This window comes from Oryctolagus cuniculus, chromosome Y, assembly GCF_051225735.1.
Source record: "Oryctolagus cuniculus isolate XC-2025 breed Fujian yellow rabbit chromosome Y, ASM5122573v1, whole genome shotgun sequence".
Lineage (NCBI taxonomy): Eukaryota > Metazoa > Chordata > Mammalia > Lagomorpha > Leporidae > Oryctolagus > Oryctolagus cuniculus.
The window spans coordinates 18390703-18404165 of record NC_142889.1 but is presented as its reverse complement, the minus strand read 5'-3'; the positions used below and the strand labels follow the sequence as shown (position 1 = coordinate 18404165).

The 13463-nt window shown below is 37.1% G+C and overlaps 1 protein-coding gene across 3 annotated transcripts in view; it reads left to right on the top strand.

The window, feature by feature from the left end:
• Positions 1 to 13463, top strand: part of LOC149119318 (zinc finger protein 717-like) — a 117365-nt gene that overhangs the window by 94344 nt on the left and 9558 nt on the right. For all 3 annotated transcript variants that reach the window (XR_016228785.1, XM_089325304.1, XM_089325303.1), the window contains exon 2: positions 1700 to 1757. Coding sequence is in view for 2 of the 3 variants with exons in the window: in XM_089325304.1 (XP_089181430.1) it covers positions 1722 to 1757 (36 nt within the window). In the remaining variant the exon portion in view is untranslated. The remainder of the gene's footprint in view (positions 1 to 1699; positions 1758 to 13463) is intronic.

Genomic DNA, 13463 nt, shown 5'->3' with positions numbered 1-13463 from the left:
CCCTCAATACATTCTTATGATATCCAGGCATTTTGTGTGGCAGCAGCCTAGCTGACAGAGTTGGCATGACTCATGCTCACGAACAGGTCTATGTGAAGGTCTCTTGATTGTATATGGCATGCAATTAAATTCTTCCTTACCAAGAGTATATCAGCATTTGATATATAACAAATCAACAAAAATTTATGTTATAATTTTCTTTGTAATTATTTTTTAAAAGGCTGAGCATCAGAGAAGGGGTGGAGGAGGGAGGGACAAAGGATGAGGGAGAAAGAGAGACTGTTCCATCTACTGCTTGATTCACTCTCTAATTATCCTAACAGCCAGGGCTATGCCAGGCTGAAGCCAGAAGGAAATAATCTTACCTGCATCTCTTTTGAGGGTAACAGGAACCCAAGTACTTATCCATCATCCACTACCTCCCAGGTACAACAACAGGGTGTTTTATTTTAAGTATGGAATAACCAGGATGAAAACCACAAATTTGCTTATGGGATGTGTGTCCCAAGCAATATTCTAATCTGCATCACCATATACAACCCTCTCAAGTTTGGTGGTTTGCTCTGGCTCTTGCCCAAACTCTGTGTCTCCAATAGGCAAGTCCCAGACTTCTTCATAATATAAATGTTTAATAAGGTAAACTCCAATAAGCAAGTACTTTTCAAAGTGTGTAGGTTTCATATTTACTGATGTCCAGATGTGTAAAGCAAGAAAAATGGTAATGCCAAGGATCATTGTGATGAAGATTATTTGAAGGCTTGTGTGTTGGGAGGTGTGTTATTTGGGATAATTACTAGGAAAGTATAGTACAATAAGTATGTATTATATCCATTTTTACTGTACAGTTGTGGGTAAAAATACACAGATTGCTAAATGACTAAATTCTATAGGATTTTCAGTATATGGACAGACTCCTGTTCAGTACATCTGTAGTAATACCAAAGTAGTTAATACCACTCAAGTATTTTTTTTCTGTAGTATGGTTTTAGTGACAAAATGATGTTTATTTCTATGATATACTGAAATTTGTTTAAACAGTCATCCTGAAAATAATAAATTGCTTCTCAGTCATAACATTAGCTTTTTTATTTAAAGATATATTTTATTTATTAAAAAGACAGAGTTACAGAGAGAGGTAGAGACAGAGAGAGAGGTCTTCTATCTGCTGGTTCACTCTCCAGATGGCTGCAATGGCTGGAGCTGCACTGATCCAAAGCCAGGAGCTAGGAGCTTCTTCTGGATCTTCCATGTGGGTGCAGAGGCCCAAGGACTTGGGCCATCTTCTACTGCTATCCCAAGCCATAGCAGACAGCAGGATCAGAAGAGGAGCAGCTGGTACTAGAATCATTGCCCATATGGGAAGCCGGTGCTTCAGGCCAGGGCATTAACCCACTGTGCTACAGTACCGGCCCTATCACTTGCTTTTTAAAAATAAGTAACAACAAAATGATTCCATTAACCTAAGGATAACTAGATTTAATCACTGCCAGTTAGTAAAATTTTGGGTGCTCTTTCAGGATCTTCCCTTCCCCTTATCAAGTGTAAATTGCTAAATCACCACAGAGATTGTTTCTGTTTCTCCAGCTAATATATCTATAATTCTGCATTCATTTCTATCATGATCTTCCCTACATTGTAGAGTCTAAGTGCAAGCGAGACCAGTTCTCTTACAACTCCCTGTATTCACTTTCTTTTCCAGGTGTAATTGTAGATACCACTACATGTTTCAGGGGCCAAAGAAAATGAATACAACACCAGTAAGTTGTTTACTTATTTCTCAACTGGTTTTACATTGTATTATAGGAGCTTTATGAGCATTTTTAAATTAAAATGGAAACATAAAAGTGATAAACAAGGTAGTATTGTCATAGTTATAAGGTATTAGAGCCATCAGAGCTGATTGTAAATTTGTCTACAGTCTTTCTGGTGCCTCAAAGACATATCTGTTACATGGTCCAAATCAGAAATTAGAATTTGCTAAATTCTAGTGGAAAATGAAGTCTGGAATAGTATTTATTGGTCATATGATGCTAAAGTGGAAGTGGTTTAGTTCCAATCTAGAAATAAACATACAACATTCTGCACTGGTAAGAGTTGCTAACTGGTAATAAATCAGTTAATAAAGTGTTTTAGGAATTGTGAAAATACCCTTGGGAGACTGTACCAGATTTATGGATTGGACTGGGGTTGTGTGGAGAGCAGAATCTCTTCAGGTTCTTAAACAGCTCTACATACATTTCTTCCTGCCAGACTATACATGCTGGTTGTGCTGCAAACTTCCCAAAGCTCTGTCTTCCAGCAAATCATTCCATTCTTCATTCATACTTTAAGCTACTCAAAGTACCCTCAATTCAAATAGTCAAATATTTATCAATGTCATTAAGTATATTGTCTGGCTTTTTCCTTGCTTGAATCTTTTACATTTAAAATATATTTACATATTTGAGAATTAGAAAGAGAGACAGGTAGATTAGGAGAAATCAAAGAGCGTCTTATCCACTAACTTACTCTCCTAAATATCCATAGTAACCAAGAATGAATCCAAGAGCCAGGAATGTACTCCTTTTCCCTGACATGAGTGGTAGAAGCCTAATTACTTGGATTATCACCACTGCCTCCCAGCACATGCGGTAGCATAAAATTGGACTCAAAAGCAAGAGCTGGGAATAAAAACAAGCACTGTTAACTAGAATTAGAATATCTTTTTAAAATTTTATTTGTTTATATAAGTAGAACAGATTTCATGCATTTCCTATATATGGTTTTAAGAGCATGATGATACTTTTCACTCTCCCTTCCCTTCCTCCTTTTCCCTTTCTTATTTTTCTTTTAATTTGTGTGATAGCACATTTTCAAGTTACTTTATAATCACAAGCTCAGCCCTCCACTAAATAAAGAATTCAACAAGTAGATAGTAGAAACGTCACTGTTCCTGAGGAATATAGAAAAGGGATACAGATGATAATCAGATCTCAAGATGTCAGTTTCACTCATACATTTTTTTCTGCTGTATAGGCTACCAAAAATCAGAGAAAATATTTTTGTATTTTTAGGGTTGACCTGTTTCAGTAGGCATAATTGTCTTCAATTGCATCCATTTTGTTGCAGAAGAAGGATTTCATTCTTTTTTATGGCTGAGTAGTATTCCATTTTATATATGTGTGTGTGTACACACATACACACACACACACATACCACATTTGCTTTATCTAGTCATCAGTTTATGGACATCTGGGTTGATTCCCTATCTTAGCTATTATGAATTGAGCTGCTATATAAAGTTGGGGGCACAGGTAATTCTTTCATATGCTGATTTTATTTCCTTTGGGTAAATTCCCAGGAGTGGGATGACTATGTCATATGTTATATCCATTTTTGGATTTCTGAAGAATCTCCAAAATGTCTTCCATAATGATTGTGTTAGTTCACATTCCCACCTAAGTGTATTAGGGTATATTTTGCCTACATTCTTGCTAATATTTATTTGGAGGGGCACTTTTGGGTGAAAGCCATTCTTACTGGGGTGAAGTGAAACCTCATTATGGTTTTTATTTTCATTTCTCTTGTGCAAATCTTGTTGCCTTGGCTTTGGTTCTAGGTGAACCCAGGATTGTAGTGTCTGAGTGAGTCCTTTTATTTTAGTGGCTGTCAGCTGTGTCTGTTAGTAACACAATGGTCTAGTCAGTTGCAGTTCCTAGGGATGAATAAGTGTTTCTTTGGGTGTGCATCTTTGGTCCACAGATTCTGTGTTAGTCTCCCTGATGATTGTGATAGCCAAGGGCTTGTTCTTGGTGCTGAGGAAGATGAGGATGGCTGGTCCTTGACTTACTGGCAAGCTTGAGTGATACTGGGATTTGTGGCACTGATTTCTGTGGCTTTAGGACTGTGCGATATGGATTGTCCCTTCCTCAGTTCTTGGTAAGAGAGTCCAACTGGTACTTTGTTGAGTAATAACAACAACCCTAGTCCTAGGACTAGGTGTACAGGTTTTACTCTGCAGAGTATGGGTCCAGAGAGGAGGAATGCAAGCAGGTTCTTCCCTATGTCCACTGGGTAGATTTCAGTGGCACCCAGAAATTTACAATAAATTGTTACAGTCCTGGTCTTTCAGGTATAGTGGATCATTACCCAGATCTCCTGGGGTGGGAACAAACATTTTTATGGCCTGCTTCTGGTGGTAGCCCCCAGAAGCTAAGGTGATTTTCTCTGGCTCAGGTAGAGTATGTGAGTGTAGCTCTGCCCCCAAACTCCCACAGATGCAGGATGCAGGGATCTGTCTTTTACCTTACACATTGCCCTGACTCTACAGTGCTGGTAGGAGCAGAGCAGAGGCTCACTGTGTATCTTCTCTGCTCAGTGTCATGCTCTGCAGGAATCAGGGAGGGGAAGGAAGCAAGGAGGCTTCCTTGCTCCAAGCTCATCAGTTGCTCAGACCCCATCAGCTCTCAGGTTGAGGTAGGAAGTCAGTGGGTGACTGACTTTTTTTTTTTTACTTCTTTGTCTAACATTTCAGTCAGTCACTTCTCTGGAAAATAGTATTTCCTTTGTTCTGTTCATATCTCAGAGCAGCTTAAGTCATTATGGCTATACCCGATTCAGCCATCTTGGATCTCACCATGATATATTTTTGATTTGTAGCTCATCATTTATTCTGTTGTTGTAAATGTTGGACAGTGATTTATAAATATTATTTTGGTCAATACTGTCATTCATGTTTATGGTTGATGTTTTATTAGTTTCATCAATTACTATAAAATGTAAATCAATTTTCTAACATTACTTTTGAGGATTTTTCTTAAGTTTCTTTTTTTAGTTTTGTGGACTTTGTTTCATATCATTTGAGGTTTTGTTTTTAGGCACATTAGCATTTATAATGATATGATCAGCCTGATGTATTATCTGTTTATTATGATGAAAAGTCCCTGAGTATTTCTTTAGCCATATAAGACCCAAAAAATCATTTGGTTTGACCCTGCCAAGACAACCACAGGTGGTATTATTAATTCAAGGAGCTAATAACAAGCTAATTTTAAGTTGATAATTTTGTATGGACAGCACATAATGTTGTAATATCCAAATGGCCTTTGTCAGTAAAAAATGCTCCTATGTTCCTAACTCCTACTAATCCAAGTATTCATTTTGTATCATTTTATTTGAAAATGAACTGCTTCTTTTATATTATATTCTCATTTTCCTGTTCAGAAAATGTCTTTTGTATACTTCATGGATTAATGCTTTATTTATTTTTATTTACTTGATAAAAAATTAAGAGCTCTATCTGCTGTTTCACTCCCTCAAATACCTGCAATGGCTGGAACAGGGTTGAGGCTAAAGCCAGGAGGCTGGAACTCAATCCAGATCACTCATGTGGATATCTGTGACCCAGCTACTAGAGCCATCATCTGGCACTTACCTGGTGTGCATTATTATGAAGTTAAATCACAAGCAAGGTTAGGAACTTTGATATGAGATGTGAGCATCCAAAGAAGCAGCTTAACCCAATGAGCGAAAATACCTGCCCTTGTTCATCTCATATTTTACAGCAATTAACACTACATATAGGATCAAAGATGGAAGGATATTTTTTTCAGTGTAGTGAAGATTTCTTTCACTAATTTCTAAGGAGAAGTCAGCTATCATTCATACATAGCTGACCCAGTAGGCTGTTGTTTCTTTCACAACATTCAAGGTCTGTTCTTTGTATTTGGAATCCTTCATTTTATTTGCCTTTAGTAGCTTTCTATCTGTTGATTAAGGGGTCACTGAACATTTCAAATCTATAAATTGATGTTTTTTTAATAAAATTTGAGAAGCTTTTCACCATTTCAAAATACATATTTTGTTTTTCATTTATTCTCTTCCTACTGAAATTTATTGCAGTTATGAGGGACTTCACAAAGATTCTGGAAAGTTGAAAGAAAAAAGTTTATTTTAGTGCAAAAATGTTAGTAACCCATGCATAAAACTGGTCTATAAGTTCATTGAAAATGCATAAATGCATACTATAAAACATGATTCATAAAGGATATGGAAAGTGTGTATTTGTAGATTAAATTTTTTTAACCAAAGTGAACTTTTCTTTTTAATTCTGCATTTTAAATGTTAGATTACTTTCTATATTGTTCCTGGACTTCTGAAGCTTTGCATATTTATGTAGTATCTTTCATTAATTAAAAAAGGCTTTTAGGGGGTGACACTGTGGCATGGTGGGCTAAGCCTCTGGCTGTGGTGCTGGCATCCCATATTGGTACCAGTTTGTATCCCAGATGCTCCTTTTCCAATCCAGCTTATGGCCTGGGAAGGCAGCAGAAGGTGGCCCAAGTGCTTGGTTCTCTGTACCCACATGGGAGACCCAGAGGAATCTCCTGGCTTCTGATTGGCTTAGCTCTGGCTGAGCCATCTGGAAAGTGAACCAGTGGATGGAGGAACTTTCTGTCTTTCATTCTGTCTGTAACTCTGCCTCTCAAATTAATACATACAGTCTTTAAATAAAAAATGTCTTTTGATCTATGTCCATCTTAGTCTCTTTGTGATAAGACTGTCAAACAGGTTATTTAGAAAGAAAACATTTTTTGCCAAAATGTATTTACTTTAAAATACTTTTTTCAAAATGTATGTACTTTCTCTTTCTGTTAATAAAAGAGAGAGGGAGAGAACAAGGGAGATTCTATCACCTGTTTCACTCACAATAGGATAATTTGGGACATGCTCAGGCTGACTTGCCCCAAGTGGTGGAGTTGGAAGCATACCAGGGGATTCCAATTCAATCCCATCGAGGTGGCATGTACCAATGCCATCTCACTGTTCCAGGTGATCAGTTTCAGTTCAGAGTTGGTCATGGTGGAGTGACTGGGAGTTAAAGGGAGCACATAGACAAGTCTAGTACCTGCTAATGCTAACCGATGGAGTAAATAAAGGGGAGAGTGATCCAACATGGGAAGTGAGATACTCAGCAGACTCATAGAATGGCAGATGTCCTAAATAGCACTCTGGCCTCAGAATCAGCCCTAAAGGCATTCAGAGCTGGCTGAAAAGCTCATGAGAGTATTTCAGGCATGGAAAGCCAAGACACTCTGGCAAAAGATCTCTGCGAGTGAGATCCCAGTGGAAAGAACAGGTCTTCAAAGAAGGAGGTACCTTTCTCTGAAGGGAAGAGAGAACCTCCACTTTGACTATGACCTTGTCTAAACAAGATAAGAGTCGGAGAACTCAGAGGGCTTTCATAGCCTTGGAAACTCATGACTGGAGCATAGGGAGATTACTGATGCCATAGACAGGAGTGTCAATTGGTAAAGTCAACAACAGGAGTCACTGTGCACTTACTCCTCATGTAGGATCTCTATCCTTAATGTGCTGTACATTGAGATTTAATGCTATAACGAGTACTCAAACAATATATTTCACTTTGTGTTTCTATGGGGGTGCAAACTTTTGAAATCCTTACTTAATGCATACTAAACTGATCCTCTGTAAAAAAAACAAAGAAATTATCAATTCCCAACTTGACTCTCACTGGGATTAAACATGACAATAGGTCTGCTCTGATTTCATCATCATTAAAAAAATCATCTATTATTTTTCACTTTATGTTTCTGTCGGGGAGCAAACTGTTGAAATCCATACTTGATGTGTATACTAAGCTGATCTTCTGTATATAAAGAGAATCGAAAATGAATCTTGATGTGAATGGAAGGGGAGAGGGAGTGGGAAAGGGGAGGGTTGTGGGTGGGAAGGACGGTATGGGGGGAAGCCATTGTAATCCATAAGTCGTACTTTGGAAATTTATATTCATTAAATAAAAGTTAAAAAAAAAGGAGTTACAACAGCCAGAACTGGGCAAGGCCAATGCCAGGAGCCAGAACCTCCATCTGAGTCACTGCATGTGTGTCAGGAACCCAAGTACTTGGGCAATTATACATTGCCTTCCTACATGCTTTAGAAGGAAGCTGAATTTGAAGTTGAGTAGCCAGGACTCAAATCAGACTCTATGAGATGAGAGCTTCACCAGTGGTGACATAATATGCTGTGCCACAAGACCAGCCTCAAGAAAACAGTTATTTCTTCTAGTCTGGGAGCTAGACAGTCTAAAGTCAAGAGGCCAATATAGAAAGACCATCTTCCTGCATCACAGTGTGGCAGATAACATCACACAGTAAGAGAAAAAAGTAGAAGTCTTTTAAAATTGGTGTTAAGCTGTTCTTTATGATAGCAACTTTTACTTTGTGGACTAAACTTGCATTGCGCTATTTTTTCCTTTTCCTACAAATAGGTTTTCACTGTAATACTGTTACATCTATAGAATTTAAATAGCTTATCAGTCTTTATCTAACTTTATATGATTTGTAAATACTGGAAGATACTTGGAGATTCTTTAGGTATCTTGTCTACTACTTTCAACACCTAACTTAAATTTCTTCCTAGTTTTTCTGTCCTTGAGTATAAGTCAGATTTTCATTTTTCCCCCAAGTATAATGATTTTGAATTTTATCTTGAGTATTGTAAGGCATATGTTGCAGAAATTGTGAATACTGTAATATTCTTCAGAATGATTTGCTTTACATTAATTTGCTGTATTAAAATTCTGAACTCCATATTCTTTGCAGTGATCAATAAGTCCTTGCTTCTCATAGTGTCAGTTTCACTTCTACAGGTTTCCTTTTAGGTGCTCAGTTAGTTGTCACAGATTAGGGAGAACATATGCTATTTGTCCCTTTTGGGCTGGCTTATTTCATTCAGCATGATGTTTTCCAGATTCCTCCATTTGGTTGCAAATGACGGAATTTCATTTTTTTATTTCTGTGTAGTATTCTATAGAGTACATGTCCCATAATTTCTTTATCCAATCATCTGTCGATGGGCATTTAGGTTGATTCCATGTCTTAGCTATTGTGAATTGAGCTGCAATAAACATTGAGGTGCACACAGCTCTTTTATTTGCCAATTTAATTTCTCTTGGGTAAATTCCAGGGAGTGGGATGGCTGGGTTGTGTGGTAGTGCTATATTCAGGTTTCTGAGGAATCTCCAAACTGACCTCCATAGGGGCTTTACCAATTTGCATTCCCACCAACAGTGAATTAGTGTGCTTATCTCCCGACATCCTCGCCAGCATCTGTTGTTAGTGGATTTATGTATGAAAGCCATTCCAGTCAGGGTGAAGTGAAATCTTATTGTGCTTTTGATTTGCATTTCCCTCATGGCTAGTGATCCTGAAAATTTTTTCATGTGTCTGTTGGCCATTTCAATTTCCTCTTTTGAAAAATGTCTATTGAGGTCCTTGGCCCATCTCTTAAGTAGGTTGTTTGTTTTGTTGTGATGGAATTTCTTTATCTCTTTGTAGATTCTGGATATTATTCCTTTATCAGTTGCATAATTTGCAAATATTTTCTCCCACTCTGCCAGTTGCCTGTTCACTTTCCTGACTCTTTATTGTGAAGTACAGAAACTTCTCAATTTGATGTATTCCCAGTTGTTAATTTTTGCGTAGGCTTCCTGTACCTCTGGGTTCTTTCCAAGAACTCTGCCAGTGCCAGTATCTTGCAGGGTTTCTCTGATGTTCTCTAGTAATTGGATCATGTTGGGTCATACATTTAGGTCTTTAATCCATGTTGAGTGGATTTTTTGTAAGGTGTAAGGTAGGGGTTTTGCTTCCTAATTCTGCATGTGGAGATCCAGTTTTTCCCAGTACCATTTGTTGAATAGACTGCTCTTGCTCTGGGAATTGGTTTTAGCTTCTTGATCAAATATAAGTTTGTTATAGCTGTTTGGATTGATTTCTGGTGTTTCTATGCTATTCTATTGGTCTATCCATATGTTTCTGTAACAGTACCAGGTGTTTTGATTATGACTGCCCTGTAGTATGTCTTGAAATCTGGTTTTGTGATATGTCTGGCTCTGTTTTTGTTTTCTAGGATTGCTTTAGCTATTCAAGTTCTCTTGTGCCTCCATATGAATTTAAGCATCATTTTTTCAAGATGTGAGAAGGACATCTTTGGTATTTTGATTGGTATCACATTGAATCTGTAAATTGCTTTTGGGAGAATGGAAATTTTGATTATATTGATTCTTCCAATCCATGAACATGATTTTTCCATTTTTGATATCTTCTTCAATTTCTTAAAATTTTGTAATTCTCATCATAGAGATCTTTGAATCCCTTGGTTAAGTTTATTCCAATGTGTTTTTTGTAGTTATCATGAATGGGATTGATATTAGAAATCCTTTCTCAGCCATGGCATTGTCTGTATATATAAGGGTGGTTGATTTTTGTGTATTGGTTTTGTAACCTGCTACTTTACCAAACTCTTCTATGATTCCAATAGTCTCTTGGTAGAGTTGCAGATCATATCATCTGCAAAGAGGGATAGTTTGACTCTTCCTTCCCAATTTAAATCCCTTTGATTTCTTTTTATTGCCTAATAGCTCTGGCTAAAACTTCCAGTATTATATTGAATAGCAGTGGTGAGAGTGGACATCCCTGTCTAGTACCAGATCTCAGTGGGAATGGTTTCAACTTTTCCCCATTCAGTATGATGCTGGCCATGGGTTTGTCATGAATCATCTTGATTGTAATGAAGGATGTTCCTTCTATACCTAATTTGCTCAGAGTTTTCATTGTGAAAGGGTGTTATATTTTATTGAATGCTTTCTCTGCATCTTTTGAGATAATTGCATGCTTTTTCTTCTGCAGTTTGTAAATGATTTATTGATTTGCAAATGTTGAACCATCCTTTCATACCAGGGATAACTCCCACTTGGTCTGGGTAGATGATCTTTCTGATGTGTTGCTGCATTCTACTGGCTAGAATTTTATTGATGATTTTTTTCATCTATGTTCATCAGGTAAATTGATTTGTAATTCTCTTTCTCTGGTGCCTCTTTTTTAGGTTTAAGGATGAAGGTGATTCTGGCTCTGTAGAAATCATTTGGGAGGATTCCCTCTCTTTCAGTTGTTTTGAATACCTTGAGAGTACTTGGAGTTAATTCTTTAAATGCCTGGTAGAATTCGGCAGTGAATCCATCCAGTCCTAGGCTTTTCTTTGTTGGGAGGGCCTTTATTACTGTTTCAGTTTCTGTCTTAGATATGGATCTATTTAGGTTTTCTATGTCTTCATGGTTCAATTTAGTTAGGTTGTATGTGTCCAGGAATCTTTCTATTTCTGCTAGACTTCCCAGTTTGTTGGCATACAGCTCTTTGTAGTAATTTCTGATGACTATTTCTTTGGTGTCTGTTGTTTCTGTTGTTACATTCCCTTTCTCATCTCTGATTTTAATGGTTTGGGTCTTCCCTCTCCTTCTTTTTTTTTTTGGTTAGTTGGTCCAATGGTGTGTCAATTTTGTTTATTTTTCAAAAACCCAGCTCTTTGTTTTGCTGATCTTTGTAATTTTTTGGATTAAATTTTGTTGATTTCTTTTCTGATTTTAATTGTTTCTTTTCTCCTACTAGGTTTGGGTTTGGTTTGCTGTAGAGTTTCTAGATCCCTGTTATGGTTTGGTAGCTCATTTATTTGGTGCCTTTCCAATTTATTGATGTAGGCACCTATTGCTATAAACTTTCCTCTTAACAATGTTTTTGTGGTATCCCATAAGTTTTGATATGTTGTGTTGTTATCTTCATTTGCTTCTAGAAAGTTTTTGATTTCTCTTTTGATTTCTTCAGTGACCCAGTGTTCATTCAGGAGCATGTTGTTCAGTTTCCATGTGTTTACATATACTCTAGAGATTCTTGAGTTGCTGATTTCCAGATTCATTCCTTTGTGTTCTGAGAAGATGCATGGTATGATTTTGACTTTTTTGAATTTGCTGAGACTTGGGAAGTGAAACAGCTAATGGAAGATTTTTTCCCTATCTTTCTCTCCCTGTCATTCAGTCATGCAAATACATAAATACTTAAAAGGAGAGAAAAACCTCTAGAATTTTGGTAAAGGACAATGTTTCTTCAGGAAATGTTAACATTTTTCTGTATAGCTTGTGATTTGTAGCCTGATCTGTTGATCAATAGGATTACAATTTTCACTAGCTTAGGATATATTTCTCTGATCCTACTCCCAGTGAGGTCTGCAGTTACATATGTGCCATACCACTTGCCCATACCACTTGCTACCATCCAACACATCACTGAGTCTCCAGTACTTTCATCTGAGATCCCATATTAATGAGACCCATTCCAATGGGAGATATTTGTATCCTCAGCAAAATGAGAATGAAAAAATCTCTTTCCTCTGTAGTCATTTTTGGCATTGGATTTAACCTCCCATGCTACATATCTTCAGAATTTGGCAATTGACAATACACAAAAAAGGCATATCTGCTGATGTTTAAGTTACTAATTTTGTCATTCTACCTCTAAAAATTCTGCTGAGTTTTCTATTCTTGATTTTGAGCTTGCATAGTTTCTGGATATTGAGTTTCAGTTAGAATAGATTTTCCTAATCTAAGATTATTAATCACACACTGCATGTAATTCTAAAGTTGTTAAATACTCAGTGTGAACTGTGGGTTCACTTTTAATTTTATTTTGTGTATGTTTTCCACAAAATTTGCTAAAAAGTCTATAACCCCCAGCCTCTGTGCATTTCTTGCCCCCTTCCATGGACTTAGAGAGATCCATCTATTAAAGTGAACTGCTGTAACAGATGCTCTATTTGTTAGTGTCTCACAACAATTGGGTTGAAAAGTTAGGGTATAATTAGGTGACAAGTGACTCCCAGACACTGCAGGGCTTCCACATTTAAAGTGTGTTTCAGATCTCCTATTTTTCTTCATCCTGCTATAGTGACCTTTACTAGAAATGCTCATCTTTGTGATTGGAGAATATAGAAGCCATTGGACCAAGTAAAGCTCTCCTAGAAGTGACACAATTCATATCTACTGATATTTGCTGAGTGAGAATCATGTGAATTTGTGTGAGTTCTAGACTGGGAGTGGATATGTGATTTTCTCACAAGAAACAATACTGAAGTTGAGTGAGCAGTGGTCACCACACATCAGTTAATCTTATCTCACAAGTATCTTAACTTCATTCCATACCCAGAGAGACAAACTTAAAAAATATCATCTATTCTCAACTTTGAAATCAAATCCAAGTTCTGTGAATGATACCAGAAATGTATCATGTCCAGATGTGGCTTCTCTTGATTGTTAGACCTGTGTGTCATGAGCAGACAAGTGACTGCTTCGTTTTTAATCAGTGTACATGATTTAAAAAGGAGGAGGATAATCACGACAGCCATTCCTTTTTTATAATTTCATTTTAAAAATAATTTAGGAATTCTGGAGGATAGCAGCACTGTCTCATGGCAATATGACCATGCTGGGGATACATGTGGAGAGTGGCCTGTGCTGTGTACTTGAGACACAGACTTTGTTGACTCCATTCCATACCTTGGTAGCTCTTCAACCTTTTGTTTTCCAAGGAATCATTGTTTCTTCTAATAAATAGCTTTCTTTAACCATTATCAATATT